Genomic DNA, 14,372 nt, shown 5'->3' on the forward strand with positions numbered 1-14,372 from the left:
CCAATGACCAAAGCCGAAACATGTTTCTGGTCACGGTCGCTACAACATGCCCGGTCATTGGATAGGCGATCGCGCTTACAAGTTAGTGTGCATGTGTTTGAGGGTGGTTACTTAGTCTGGTTCCATTTAGACATGAGCGTCGGGAATAATTGTCAGGTCTGGGAACCAGACTAGTGGTTACTAAGCAAATCGCGCGTGCGCACTGCGCGTTCACGCTGCACGCCACGGACGTACGTCATGCATGTACGACTAGACTCGGCGGTGAGAAACTGATGAAAAGAGTCTACAACAACGTACAAGTTTAACGTTGCTTTAGAGTTTATTTTCCTGATTAAGGTCGGTCAGCATCACATATGGAATTCCTGAACCCAGCGGCCCAATAGATAAGGACACATAGAATACTACGACGTAAAAATTGGCTTCTCCAACAAGGTAAAAATATTGAAAATATTGGTCATAAATTTTTTCGCCCGGTTTTGAGCACTTCATATCCTGGACTCCCTCCGTAACGTAGGGAGGAAAGGGAGTCCACCTGGGCTAGCCTCCTGAGGTGATCTATGAAGCATGTTATTTTTCCCGAGGCAAGGCCTAGTGAAAATAGAATGCTCCATGGATCACTGATGTAGGCTAGTTTTACTACACCATGCGTTATACATGTAGCAGTCAATATTGGCTTAATAACGCCACACCCACAGATTCTGCTTGATTTTAAGCGATAACTTATTAATTTTATCTAAATACAAGTAAGATATATTTCTATTTCAATACAAAATCACTTGAAAATGGACTTGCACTTTACCAGACTACCCCTTCACGAAATGTTGGAAACCAGTTCTGTAGCGCTAGCACTTAAGAAGAGTACGGGCAACTTTCACACTCGTATGCATGCACACAATATCGGTTGCTATGCGTATTGTACTCTGGTCGCTATGCATAGAGTCTTTTTGGCCGTGCACAGCAAGATAGCCAAAAAAGCATACATATGGCCAATCAAGATACAGAATCTGTTGGTGAGGTGTTGTAACATTAAACGTGACATGGTTCACTTTTTTTTCATATTTTTCCGTGGTTCTCAGTGGAGAGAGTGGTGCGGGTAAGACCGTCGCAGCCAAATACATCATGGGATACATTGCGAAAGTGTCGGGAGGCGGGGCCAAGGTGCAACACGTCAAAGACATCATCATCCAATCAAATCCTCTCCTTGAGGCGTTCGGGAACGCCAAGACGGTCCGCAACAACAACTCCAGCCGCTTCGTAAGTCATTCGTTTATCTGTTTAATAAAGAGGTTGTGGAATGCTCGAAGACATTTCTGTCATTTTTCGGGTATATGTAGCCTAAGGTGTGATGAAATAAAAACGACTATTGTGTCCGTCATGAAATGAGTACAAAAGGTACTTTTGAGAGCTGTTTTTCAGGTCCTGTTTCGACCCGAACGTGCAATTTGTGTAAATGTCGTCGTTGGGGGCAGCAAACAAAACATAGTAAATCGTGACGTAATAAACAGGACTCCCGATGCAGCGTAGTATAAACGAGTCCTGTTTATTACGTCATTATATTTTCATTTTACGAAGAACCCGACGACTGTTGATTTCAATTATGCGCTTGCCGACCAACAACGACTGTTGAATTTCAGTTTTATAAACATATAAACGCACATTACAAAAGAATGGGACTTTGACATTATGATATATACGGGTCTACTCTACAATAAAAAAAATATAAAAAACAAAACAAATTTCAGCATTCCTTACCTCTTTAAAATTGTTCTTGTGAAGATATTGCAGCTGCTGTGTTTTTCTCATTATTTAAAGCATACCTTATGACGACACAAAACAGTTAGTGGTTTACTGTTCAGGATCAAGTTACACCTGAGCTACAACCATTTGGAACATTGTTCATTGTACATTTTTCAAAGAAATATGTAACCTTAACCCCGGGAGCACTTTTACTATAAAGTATCCCGAATCCGCAAAAATCCACCAATTATGTCACGCAAAAAAAGTTGGTGTCCTGAGTCCATCAGAATCCACCAGTGAGTCCATCGGAATCCACCAGTGTAGTACATATACCTCGTACACACCAAACAAATGGCCAAGGAGGTAAACTGTTGAGATCCTGAATCCATCAAAGTCCCCCAACTACTCAATATGGAAGTATCCTGAATCCATCAAATCCTGCAGTTCCGCTAGGCTTACTGTCCTGAATCCATCAAAATCCCCCAACTGTTTCAATATGGAGGTATCCTGAATCCATCAAAATCCTGCAGTATCGCTAGGCTTACTGTTCTGAACCCATCAAAATCCCCCAACTTGTTCAATGTGGAGGTATCCTGAATCCACCAAAATCCTCCAAAAAAGGTGTGTGGATTTTGATGGATTCAGGTACGTTAGAGTTAAAGAAGAAACCTGTTATTTTCTCTTAAATGTTGTGAATTGGATTTTCAGAAATATTAAAAAAGAAAGTTGTCCCCCATAAAAAAGTATGATTGGACTTTTCAGTAGAGCATGCAGATACCTTTTTTTATGATCATAAAGTCAATACCATCTAATACATCTACTTCTCTTCCTCCCCCAGGGCAAGTATGTGGAGATACAGTTCAGCAGAGGGGGTGAGCCCGATGGTGGGAAGATCTCCAACTTCTTGTTGGAGAAATCGCGGGTCATCACCCAGAAAACGAGCGAGCGTAACTTCCACATCTTCTACCAGCTCCTGAAGGGGGCCGATGCTGAAATGAAAGGTCCTTAAAAAGTTTGAAGAATTTTTTTTTTATTCCAACCCTCCGGCGCAGAATCTAGCCCTTTTGGGGACCCAATTTGGTTAATTACCTTAATTAAAAAAAATTTTCAAACCAATTCTGGTGATCTTCCATCTAATCCTAGCAAGAGACACCCACTACGGATATATGCAGTCACCTTTAGTGTGTGACCCCGGGTCAGGCATATCTGAGCATGACAACCTGGGCTAAGGACCGATGCAATTTCTGCCCATCCGGGGACCCACTATATACACGCGCACAAAACAACTCCGACGCAATTTCTGCCCACCCGGGGACCCACCATATACACGTGCACAAACAAGGTCACTTGCGAGTAGACAGTGCACGGCTTGACCACAGACTGTGTATACAAATACACCTCCTTAGTCTAGAGACATGGCAAGATTGTGTTCATGTGGATACAGTGTTGTGTAGCCTCAAACCGTGGCGCTAAATATTTGGGTCCCCGGGGGACCCCTTACTGCAAGTGTGTTACTAAATTGGCTTTCTGCGTCGGAGGGTTAAACATCATCTTGTGAATACATGTATGTTGTGTTTTTTTTTTAACGTGGCGCACTTCAACGTCTCCCCTGACTTTCCTCATGCAGTGTTGCCAAACTTCTTTGTTGACAAACTTCAAATTCATTTAGTTATTACTTTTACCTTGATAGTAATGCTTGCTGTTGAACCTTTGTGGAAAATTTCAGTGTCATGGAATTTAGTCCGAAAGTCAAAATGTCGAAATTGGGCACAAAATCGGCCGAGTGTTGTCTAACGTGGCGCACTTGAACAAATCTCGGAAAATTCCATATTAATATTTAAGAATTTCTTGTCGGTTGATAAACTCCAAAAAATAATAATTTTCTCCACTCACATATCGGTACCCAACTATAAGTTTGTCCAAAAATGAAATTCTTATTTTTTGAATTTCGCATTTTTAAGGCCAAAAAAAAAAAAGTCTCCGGTTTCTGGTATGGAGCTTGCCCAAAAAGTGGTGCGGCGACGCGGCTTTCTTTTTTTTTTTACCTGATTTTTTGGCTTCAAATGTCAGCTGATGACTGCAAATGGTGCCTGACTAAACTTAGTGCAAATATATGGGAGTCCAGAGAGGCCACATAAAGCTTATTCTCAATCATAATCCCATTCAAAAACACGTTAAAATTGTGCAGCAGCAGGATTCCAGTCAAACCAGTGAGTTTGGCGGTTTTGAGACATCATCTTTCATTGAAAAAAAAACGTTTTCATTACGCGTGCGCATACCAGAAACTGGAGACTTTTTTTTTTTGGCCTAAAAGGGTTCACTGTGCACTTTGAAATAAAATTGGAAAATCATGCCAAAATAGAATTTCTGCGGAACTTTGTAGTGGGTAGATTAACTAAATATTTATGACTGGGGACGTGCAAAACCGACCTAAAACTGACTTCAGGTTGAGTCTGGTCGGTTTTACCATCATTTTAGTCAGGTCGGTTTCAATTTTGTGGTTGCGATTTTCAGGTCGGGTTGGTAAAGCTATCTTGTGAAACAAACGAAATAAACCGATAAAATATCCGAAGTTGTTCGGAAATTCACGCGGTGCAATATCATTGCACAGTTGTTGTGCCTGGTATGACCAACGTCAACCCATTACGCAAATGTGCCTGTGGTTTGCAGTAATGATGTGCATCAGGTCGGGTTGACCGGGCCAAACCGACCCGAAACAGTAGAGATATAAACCAAATCCGAACTGAAACCGAGCTTAACTCCCTCAAACCGACCCGACCCAACCCGACAAAAACATAAGGTAAAACCAACCCAACCCGAAAAAAATACGAAAAAAATATGAATACCTTGCTTGGACAAAGTGATTACTTTTTTTGCCTTCCCTTACCCACGTGGCATGAATTCTTTTGCAAAACCATCTTCTCTCTCTCTCTGTCATACTCAGTGGGTTGATCGAGAGTAACTCCGCTTATTGAACAAACACACGGTATCACCACGCGGTATCATGAAAACTGTTACAATGTATCTATTTCACTGTCAGTCCCATCCGACTGGAGAAATTAATACCGTGGGAACTTGATAGTGCGCTCGGTGGCCACACCACACTAGGGCTGCGGTCACAGTGACTGTCAATAATATTGCATCACCTACATTGTAAATTTCTCAACTGTTTTGGTTTATTTTGGTTTATTTTGGTTTTTTCATAAGATGGCTAAACCGACCCGACCCGAAAATGACAATACAAAACCTAAGCCAACCCGACCCGATTGAAAAGATGGACACACCGTCCCGACCCAACCCAAAGTCGGTTTCGGGTCGGGTCGGTTTCGCTTTCGGGTCGGGTTTGCACATCATTAGTTTGCAGTCTATCACACACGGTCTATAACATGTAGGCCCACTAGAAGGTAACGTTTTGAGTCTTCACTGTACCATACAGTATGATTCAGTTACTGAGAGAGGATGATTTTCACGCAACGCGGGTAAGTTCAGCCACAAAAAGTGGACATAGTTGCCCAAGCCAGATGTTCAGGGTTTTTCAGGTTGGTTGAACTTGGTTGGTTGGGTTTCGGGTCGGTTTGGGCTTCAATTTTTGTCGTTTCGGATCGGGTCGGGTCGGATTTGAAAACAGTGGTTGCTTATCATTTGTTCTTTGAATCGCAATTAAATACAGAATTTCTTGTTAACTTTTTTTTTCTGTTCAGAGGGTTTTGGTCTGACGAACCCAGACTACTATTACTACCTGAACCAAAGTGGAACGTTCCAAGTAGACGGCATGAACGATGCCACGGAATTCAACGACACGATGGTAAGACAGACCTCGTCACTAGAGGGCCAAATTGGGGGCGGAGCTAGACTACTAAAGATGGGGGTGTAGGTCAAACAGATTTAAGAGTGTGAAACTGGCTGTAACTACTCAGAAGAGTACTGTGCTCCAGTGGTTATGTGTGCCATGGTATGTATGTGAGGTGCTGTGGTCCAGTGGTTATGGTGTTTGACTCGTGTGCCGTGGTACATGGGTTTGAATCCTGACTGTGGGAACATGGTGCTTGCGCTCCTGAGCAAGGCACTTTACCATTATTGCTTCGTCCTTCGGATGGGACGTGAAGCCGTAGGTGCCGTGTGTTGTGTAATGCACGTTAAAGAACCCAGTAACACTTATCGCTATAAAGAGAAGGGGTTTGCCCCGGTGTTTCTGGCAGTGGCTGCTTAATGCCCCTGCAGCACCTTGTAAACCATTATAAAGGTGCTGCATAATGGTTCTCATATTTCTCATGTACTTCATTTACCTGTCTCTAGTAATAGACATAATTTCCAGCGCCTTGAGTACCTAATTGTTGGTAGATACGTGCGCTATATAAGACTTCGGTATTATTATTATTATGTGGGTTCGAACGCTGACGGGGAACATGGTGCTTGTGTTCTTGGGCAAGACACTTTACTACAACTGCTTCTCTCCACCCTGAGTATAAAAGGGTATCGATGAGTGGTAGAGACCAGATTATGCTGATCTCGATCACGCCTGATGAACAGGGGTAATAAATGCGAAGCACTTTGAGATCTTTTGTAAATAACGCTTTAAAAAACACCACGTTTGTTATTATTATTATTAGTGTGACAATACACTATTTTTCCTTTCAACAATATTCAAATTGATAATGTTAAGAATTAAACTTTTAAAAATTGTATTTCGTTGTCCTTTCAACTTTTGTTGTGTGTGTACCCTTCCCAGAGTGCAATGTCAGTCATCGGTATATCGGAGGACGACCAGTCCAGCGTTCTCAATTGCGTCGCCGCGATACTCCATCTTGGCAACATCCAGTTCAAAGAGCAGGGAAATTACGCAGTAGTGGCGCAGGAAGACTGTGAGTACGGGGAAAATGACAGGGACACGTCTGGAAATTATGACTTTCGCTTATTGCTGTTTGAAGACAGTGTTTAAAATTGTGTTTAATCGCTAAACACATTTTTTTTGGTAGGCCACGCAGAGGCAAAACTTGGTCCCATGGTCAATGTGACCTCTCTTGGAAAATGACTCATAACTCTGTCAAAAATTATCAGATTTGGACGTTTGATGTGTCATTTTAAAGTGGAAAGGCCTATCTTTCAAACCATACCTGTATTATTTATGTTTGTTAAACATTCTGCGTCTGGCATTCCGTCCTATATTGTTTGCATTTTTTTGATACGCACGGCATACTTTGTTTTGAAATCTTATCTGTTAAAGTTTGGAAAATTTCCCGAATTATTTCTGATTTTGTTTCCACAACTTTAATATGTCAAGTTCTCGTTTTCCTTTCATGATAAAACTGTTTTGTTTTCAAACATTCAAGCATTAATTTATCAAAACTATTGCTGGGTTTTCCTTTGAAATAAAGCCCTTGCAACATTATCGAAAAATTGATCAATTTTATCTGAAACTTGTTTTATTTCCTGCATATAAGATGGGAATGTGCATGGTAAGTGCTTACTGTTCCAAATCACGACCTTTTTTGCAAATTTAGTTTTGTACTTACACTCCAAACAAAAATTTGAATCTATTTGTTTCTCTCTTAATACCACATTTCTTTCTTTCCTTTCTCTGTGGTTTTCCTCTGCTGCGACTTTTGTCCTCAAATTCTGAAATAGCATACGGTCCGGTGAAAATTTCTTCAAGTTTAGTGTAGAGCATGTTTGGTAACAAAAGTAACCAACAAAATTGTGGTGTGCTGTTGTCCGTTTCAAAGTAAATTCTGGTAAACATTTCTTCAAGTTCCTTCCTTCCTTCCTTCCATGGAGTGCAGTCCTCAAAAGATGAGTATAGTCGCTGCGACTGTGGTGTGTGTGTGAATGCGTGCAGGTGCAGTATGTACAGATGTGCAGAGTAAAAAAGTGATGTATGTGGTTTACATCACTGATTGATCCCTTAGCGCAGACTTGAAGGCGTCAAGGGATGGAGATGCTGCAGGGTCCTTCTTAAGTGTGTTCCAGTCACGCCGTGTGCGAAGAAAGAAGGAGTTGGTATACGCTTGTGAGCTTGAGTATGGGCACTGGAAGCGAGACGCATGACCTCTGGTGGTAGTTGTGGATGGTATGAGGTACTGGGGCCATTTGATGTCGATCAAGTCAAACCGAATGCGGTACATCATTTCCAGCCCAGCTAAGTACCGTCTATCAGCTAGGGAACGCCAATGGAGATCTTTGATCATGTCAGTAGCACTGCTTGACCAGTCATAGTCGACTGTCACAAATCTTGCTGAGCTACGCTGAACTTGTTCCAGTTTTTTAATGTTACGTTGAGTGTGGGGGTTCCATGATGTTGATGCATATTCTACTATTGGTCTGACAAACATGGTGTAGCTACTTTCCTTGATCTTTCAGCTGCAATGACTGAGGTTGCGGCTCAAGAAGGCACAGGTAGAATTTGCCTTCTTGGTGACTGTATCTACGTGTATGTTGAAGTTTAGCTTTGAGTCTATATGCACTCCTAGATATTTGGCCGAGTCTACGAGTTCCAATTCGTGCCCGTGGATGGTGTAGGTCGTTGTGATTGGAGCGCGTTTGTTGTAGTTTAGTGTAGAGCATGTTTTGTAACAAAAGCAACCAACAAAATTGCGGTGTACTGTTGTCCGTGTTGTGTGTAGCCCACATATTCCTTTGATTACAAAACCATAAATATACGCACATGCATGAATGACTAAATGATAAGATTTATGAATGTTAGTTATTTTATCATCGTGTTGATTAGATGATTTGTAGAACTGTTCACACAAAGAGTGGTTTGCATGTCAGTCATTCTGTAAAAGCTTGGTCCACTTTCTTTTCCTGTCCCTGTTAAATCTGACGTCTATGATTTCATAAATCTGATGCACTCCTTAAAGATATAGTCCATCATTTGTAATTTGTGCATTTTGTTCGTTTGAAGCAACAAAAGTGCTCAAAATCTAAAGAAGGGTGCTGAACAACTAACCTGATGAAGTTTCAGCTCAGCTTCAGCTGTATATTTTGAGAGAAACAGCATTCTAGGATCTCGATTTCAAATCAAAAGTTGCTGAACTATGTTTTGAATTGGGCCTGAATTCAGCGTCCGAGACACGTTCTCACTGAGCCGATTGTAGCTACGCGATGTCGCGCACCGATCCGACGAATTATAGCAGCCGCGCGCATGAGCATCGTGCCAACGCTTGCGCGCGCTTCGCCGAATAAAAAACTAACTACTAACGAACATTTCCAACGGTGCGTCCATGCACCATTGGAAAGGCCTTCTTTTGTTGATTTCTTCAAAATGACAGCTTGCCAGAGAGAATAATTTCACAGGGAGTTTAGTCCCCTTACTATCTTTCAACCAAGCATGTTTGTCAGCAATAATTACGTCAGTTACTTTTTGGATAGTTGCAAATGATGGACTATAGCTTTAATGCAGTCATCCTCCAAGAGTGATTACAATTAGCGAGCTACCTACTCAACTCAGTTGATGTCATTCTTAGGCCGCCCTGGGGTCAACCTGTGAATTGCTTGTGCCGCGTAACTGTCAGCATCAAGCAGATAAGTCATGTTCAGGTCACGAAACTGAGAAATTGTGTGATTCTCGTGGAACGAGCGGCATCTTGACACAAAATACTTGTAAGCGCAACCAGGCTCATGTCACCCACAATGAAACAGCGATTCCACAGCGTAGAGAGTCATGTTAAAAGCAATTACGGTTAAAGCATGTTGATAACAATCACACGACATCCACAGTCACATCTGTTAAATCTCCAATTTTTGCCGCACGCTGATTAGCGACACGACTGTGATGATGATTCCCGCCTGTTGGGAACACGTCGCAGAAGTTGAAACTTCTCTACTCTTGCAACTGTGGATTTCTATCAGCGCCGACTGATGCCGATCATCTTAATATCATCGCAGTTCCACTCGGGTCGCAAAAAAAAGCCGACTAAGTTATTCCTGACAGCTCTAGCTCAGGTGCAGCTTGATCCTAGCAAGTCAGTCGCTGACTGTTCTGTGTCGACGCAAAGTCGACCTGAGGTCGGCTTTAATGATTTTTGATTGGCAAAGTACCAAGGTAATAGGGACAGGAAACAAATGTTGCACTTTGGACCCAAACTTTATAGAGTGAACCATGTTGCTTCCATGGTTCCAAAAGGTGTCCATTCCTGCACAAAAATGCATGTTTTTCACTACAGGGGAGGGGGGTGCAGCAGGGTCGCGACCCCCTCCTTTCCTATTTGGAGTGCTGTGGTCCAATGGTTATAATGTTCGCCTCAGGTGCTGTAGTTCATATGTTAGAATCCTGACGGGGAATATGGTGCTTGTGTTCTTGGGCAAGACACTTTACTACAATTGCCTCTCTCCACCCAGGAGTATACATGGGTACCTGTGAAGGTAGAGACCAGAACGCGCTGATCTCGAGCTGCTGCAAAAAATAGTCTCATGGCCTGATGAATAGGGGTAATAATTGTAAAGCGCTTTGAGACCTTTGGTATTTAAAAGCGTTATATAAGCACCACAATATTATTTTTATTAGTATTTTGGGGTGTGGTTTCTGCTGGTAGCCGTCAGTATTAAGCTTAGTATATGTTTGGAGGGTGGCCACACACTTTTAGACTTTTCAAATAGCATAAAGTAACGGCTGCTATATAAGAGCATGCTGGCAGAGTTACAAGCAAGGCCAAGTTCGGGCAAGGACCACTTAATAGTCGACTAGTAGTTGATTTGTGACGTACCTTACGCCTGCGCACTGATAACAACGTGCGAACGTCTCTAGTCAAACGCTGGTCAAAATGTCATTGCAAAACTTCTGGATCCTGGCTCTCTGCTAGCTTTATGAATGCGCACGGCTATTGGTTACCAGCGAAGCAACCAACCCCAGTAGGCTGGTTCCAAATAGTCGACTAGCGTAGTCAACCACCGTCGACTAGACAGAGTTCGGGCAAATGTTAGTTAACCATTGGTCAACTATAGTCCTTGCGCGAACTTGGCCCAAGCTGATCACTATAGTTATCACAAGTCAAGCACAGGTCAATCACAGATCATCATAAGTCAATCATAAGCCATCACAAGTCTATCACAACTTATCACTCTACAATCGCAAGTCATCACAAGTCATGTCCTGTTATTTTTAACCTGACTCGTGCCAAATTGATTTGTGATTGCCTTGTGATTGATTTGTGACTGCCTTGTGATTGCCTTGTGATTGCCTTGTGATTGACTTGTGATTGATTTGCTATTGATTTGTGAGTGCCTTGCGATTGATTCAGTTTCAAACTCTGATCACAAATTTGTACATTTTCCAATAGTCCTGGATTTCCCTGCCTATCTCTTTGGCGTGGACAAAGAGCTCCTGCGATCCAAACTGATCAGCCGACAGATGGACAGCAAATGGGGAGGACAGACAGAATCCATCAAGGTCACGCTCAACACGGAGCAAGCCGCTTACACCAGGGATGCCTTAGCCAAAGCCGTCCACGCTAGGGTCTTTGACTTTCTAGTAGAGGTAGGATAGATGAGATTTTGTAAGTCCTCACTAATCATCATGTTCATCACAAGTCCTCACAATCCTCACAAGTCCTCACACAGCCTCATGAGTCCTCACAAGCCCTCACATGTCCTCACAAATCCCCTCATGTCCTCAAAAATACTGATAGGTCCTCACAAATCCTCACAAGCCGTGACAGGTCCTCATAAGTCCTCACAAGTCCTCACACAGACAGACAAATGGACAGCAAATGGGGAGGACAGACAGAATCCATCAAGGTCACGCTCAACCCGGAGCAAGCCACTTACACCAGGGATGCCTTAGCCAAAGCCGTCCATGCTAGGGTCTTTGACTTCCTAGTAGAGATAGGATAGATGAGATTTTGTAAGTCCTCACAAATCCTCAAGTTAATCACAAGTCCTTACAAGTCCTTACAAGTCCTTACAAGTCCTCACAAATCCTCACAAGTCCTCACACATCCTTATGAGTCCACACAAGTCATCACATGTCCTCACAAATCCCATCATGTCCTCAAAAATACCGATAAGTCCTCACAAGTCCTCACACAGACAGACAGATGAACAGCAAATGGGGAGAAAAGTCCATCGCAACTCCTGTCAATCATTACAAGTCCTCACACATCCTTATGAGTCCTTACGAGTCCACCACAAGTCTTCACAAATCCTCGTAGGGTATTCAAAAGTCCTCATTAGTCCTCACAAGTCCTCACAAGTCCTCACAAGTCCTCACCAGTCCTCACAAATCACTACAAGTCCTCATAGGTCCTCACAAGTTCTCAAAAGTCCTCGCAAGTCCTCACAGATCTGTCACACCTCACAAGTCCTCACGGATCTGTCAAAGTCCTCAAACCTCACCAATACTCAAAACCCCACAAGTCCATCTCAAGTTCTCACAGGCACATGAAAGGTCCTCAAAAATCCTCACAAGTCCATGAGAAGTCCTCACAAATCCTCACAAGTCCACAGGAAGTCCTCACAAATCCTCATAAGTCCTCACACGCATCACAGGTTCTCACAAGTCCTCACAAGTCGCTCAGTCTCGAGTCAAGTCACAAGCTATTCAAGGGAACTGTTACAATGGCATTCCTTTTTTACTGTACCTCCCCTGTCACAAATTTCTTGAGTCCAACGACCAAACTTTCCAAGACCAATCCAGAATCATCTTATTGATGCGACCTCTATCGCCACAACAACTCGACAGTGGTTGCCTGGGATTGGGACCGGCTACATCACGGGAACCAAAGTTCAAATCCAATCTTGGACAAAGAGTCGATCGAACCTGCCCCCAAAAACTTTTTTTTTTGTTCTCGTCTTTCAGTCTATCAACCAGGCCATGCAGAAGGATCGCGAGGAGATCAATATCGGCGTCTTGGACATCTACGGCTTTGAGATCTTCCAAGTAAACGGCTTCGAGCAGTTTTGTATCAACTTCGTCAACGAGAAGCTCCAGCAGATCTTCATCGAGCTCACGCTGAAAGCTGAGCAGGTCAGTCACTGAGAAATAAAAAGCTGTTTAGTAATGGGAATGTACAACATCTCGCTGGAATTTTCAAAAATGGATGGATCAGGGGGTCACTTTTTATAGCAAATATTGTTACACTGACTCGTTTGAAGTTTTGTGTTTGTGAACGCTGGAAAACCCAAGGAACACAATCATGTTCCTGTAGTCTGGTACCCTGACCCTACTTAAGATGAAACGGAGCAATTTATAGACGTCATGGAATTATAAGGTCAGGGAACCAGTCTAGTAGGCTTGTACCCATTCATATGTGTGTAATCAATTGCAATCAAAATGCAGACTATATATGGTAAATTGGGGGCACTATTTGAATAAGCCAGTTTTTCCAACGCTGGTCGGCTGACCAGCATTGGAAATTGATACAAAAATATCACTTTACTTGAATATGACAGCACACCAGATGCCATGATTTTACGGGATGTTTTAGACTGTCATTCACTAACAGTCAAGTAAGGTATTTCCAAAGGCTTGAGAATTCTGCACCCACTTACGATCTGGACCGACATGAACTTTTTTTCTGGAAATTTGGATCAACAAGACAAAAATCAGAGAAAACGGTAACATCAGACCATACAGTGACATCGACATCATGCATGAGCTGCTAGGCCGGTCAGCGATCAATTACAAAATTACAACATCGGCTGCAAATGGTGCTGGACTAAATCATAGTGCAAAGTACATGGGAGCCCAGAGAGGCCACATAAAGCGTATACTCGATCGTAAGGCCAAAAAAAAAAAGTCTCCGGTTTCTGGTATGGAGCTTGCCCAAAAAGTGGTGTGGCGACGCGGCTTCTTTTTTTTTTTTACCGGTCTTTTTTGCTTCAAATGTCGGCTGATGACTGCAAATGGTGCCTGACTAAACTTAGTGCAAATATATGGGAGTCCGGAGAGGCCACATAAAGCTTATTCTCGATCATAACCCCATCTAAAAACATGTTAAAATTGTGCAGCAGCAGGATTCCAGTCAAACCAGTGAGTGTGGCGCTTTTGAGACATCATCTTAGGCCAAAAAAAAAAATACTCGGTCTCTGGTCAGCACGCGCGTCGATTTTAATCATGCGTGTCAACCTTTTTTTTTCCTTCAAATTAACACGGAAGCTACAACAGCGCCCTCTATTGCCGCGCCTCCTCAAATTTTTGTACCAAGGAGCACCAAGGAATGGGGAAATTGCACCAAGGCAAATGATAAAGGGCACCAAGGCAAATTATGGAGGACACCAATGTATAATGAGGACACAAAAAAGCAAAATAGTACCCACCTTGTCTGTACAATACAAGCTTGAAAAAATAAAAAGCCACCATTTTTAATGTTGCCGATGCCCATGGCTATGGCAATGTTCGTGCATACCAGAAACCAGAGACTTTTTTTTGGGGGGGCCTTCATGGCCTTAGGCACCCTAGATACATTTTTCGGGCCAAATGATAATGGTCTAAAAATGTCAATCTTTGTAGAAAACTGATTTATTTAACATGAATTTTACATCTTTTTGTTTTTGGTTTTCAGGAAGAGTACGTGCATGAAGGGATCAAGTGGAATCCTATTGACTACTTCAACAACAAGATTGTGTGTGATCTGATTGAAGAGAAAAAGGTCAGTCTGGTTCCCAGACCAAACGCTTCTGACTAATTTTAAGTCAGGTAG

At 42.6% G+C, this 14,372-nt stretch overlaps 1 protein-coding gene across 2 annotated transcripts in view; it reads left to right on the forward strand.

Annotated features, from left to right (window-relative positions):
* LOC119737535 (unconventional myosin-Ie-like) overlaps nucleotides 1-14,372 on the forward strand; it is a 56,859-nt gene that overhangs the window by 17,032 nt on the left and 25,455 nt on the right. Inside the window, exons 5-12 of one of the 2 annotated variants that reach the window (XM_038211969.1) lie at nucleotides 1,077-1,254; nucleotides 2,576-2,738; nucleotides 5,439-5,542; nucleotides 6,467-6,599; nucleotides 7,179-7,193; nucleotides 11,013-11,209; nucleotides 12,530-12,697; nucleotides 14,235-14,321. In XM_038211969.1, the coding sequence (XP_038067897.1) occupies nucleotides 1,077-1,254; nucleotides 2,576-2,738; nucleotides 5,439-5,542; nucleotides 6,467-6,599; nucleotides 7,179-7,193; nucleotides 11,013-11,209; nucleotides 12,530-12,697; nucleotides 14,235-14,321 (1,045 nt within the window). The remainder of the gene's footprint in view (nucleotides 1-1,076; nucleotides 1,255-2,575; nucleotides 2,739-5,438; nucleotides 5,543-6,466; nucleotides 6,600-7,178; nucleotides 7,194-11,012; nucleotides 11,210-12,529; nucleotides 12,698-14,234; nucleotides 14,322-14,372) is intronic. The other variant, XM_038211978.1, reaches the window with a different exon arrangement.

This window comes from Patiria miniata, unplaced genomic scaffold (assembly GCF_015706575.1).
Source record: "Patiria miniata isolate m_02_andy unplaced genomic scaffold, ASM1570657v1 HiC_scaffold_10, whole genome shotgun sequence".
In the NCBI taxonomy this organism is placed as follows: domain Eukaryota; kingdom Metazoa; phylum Echinodermata; class Asteroidea; order Valvatida; family Asterinidae; genus Patiria; species Patiria miniata.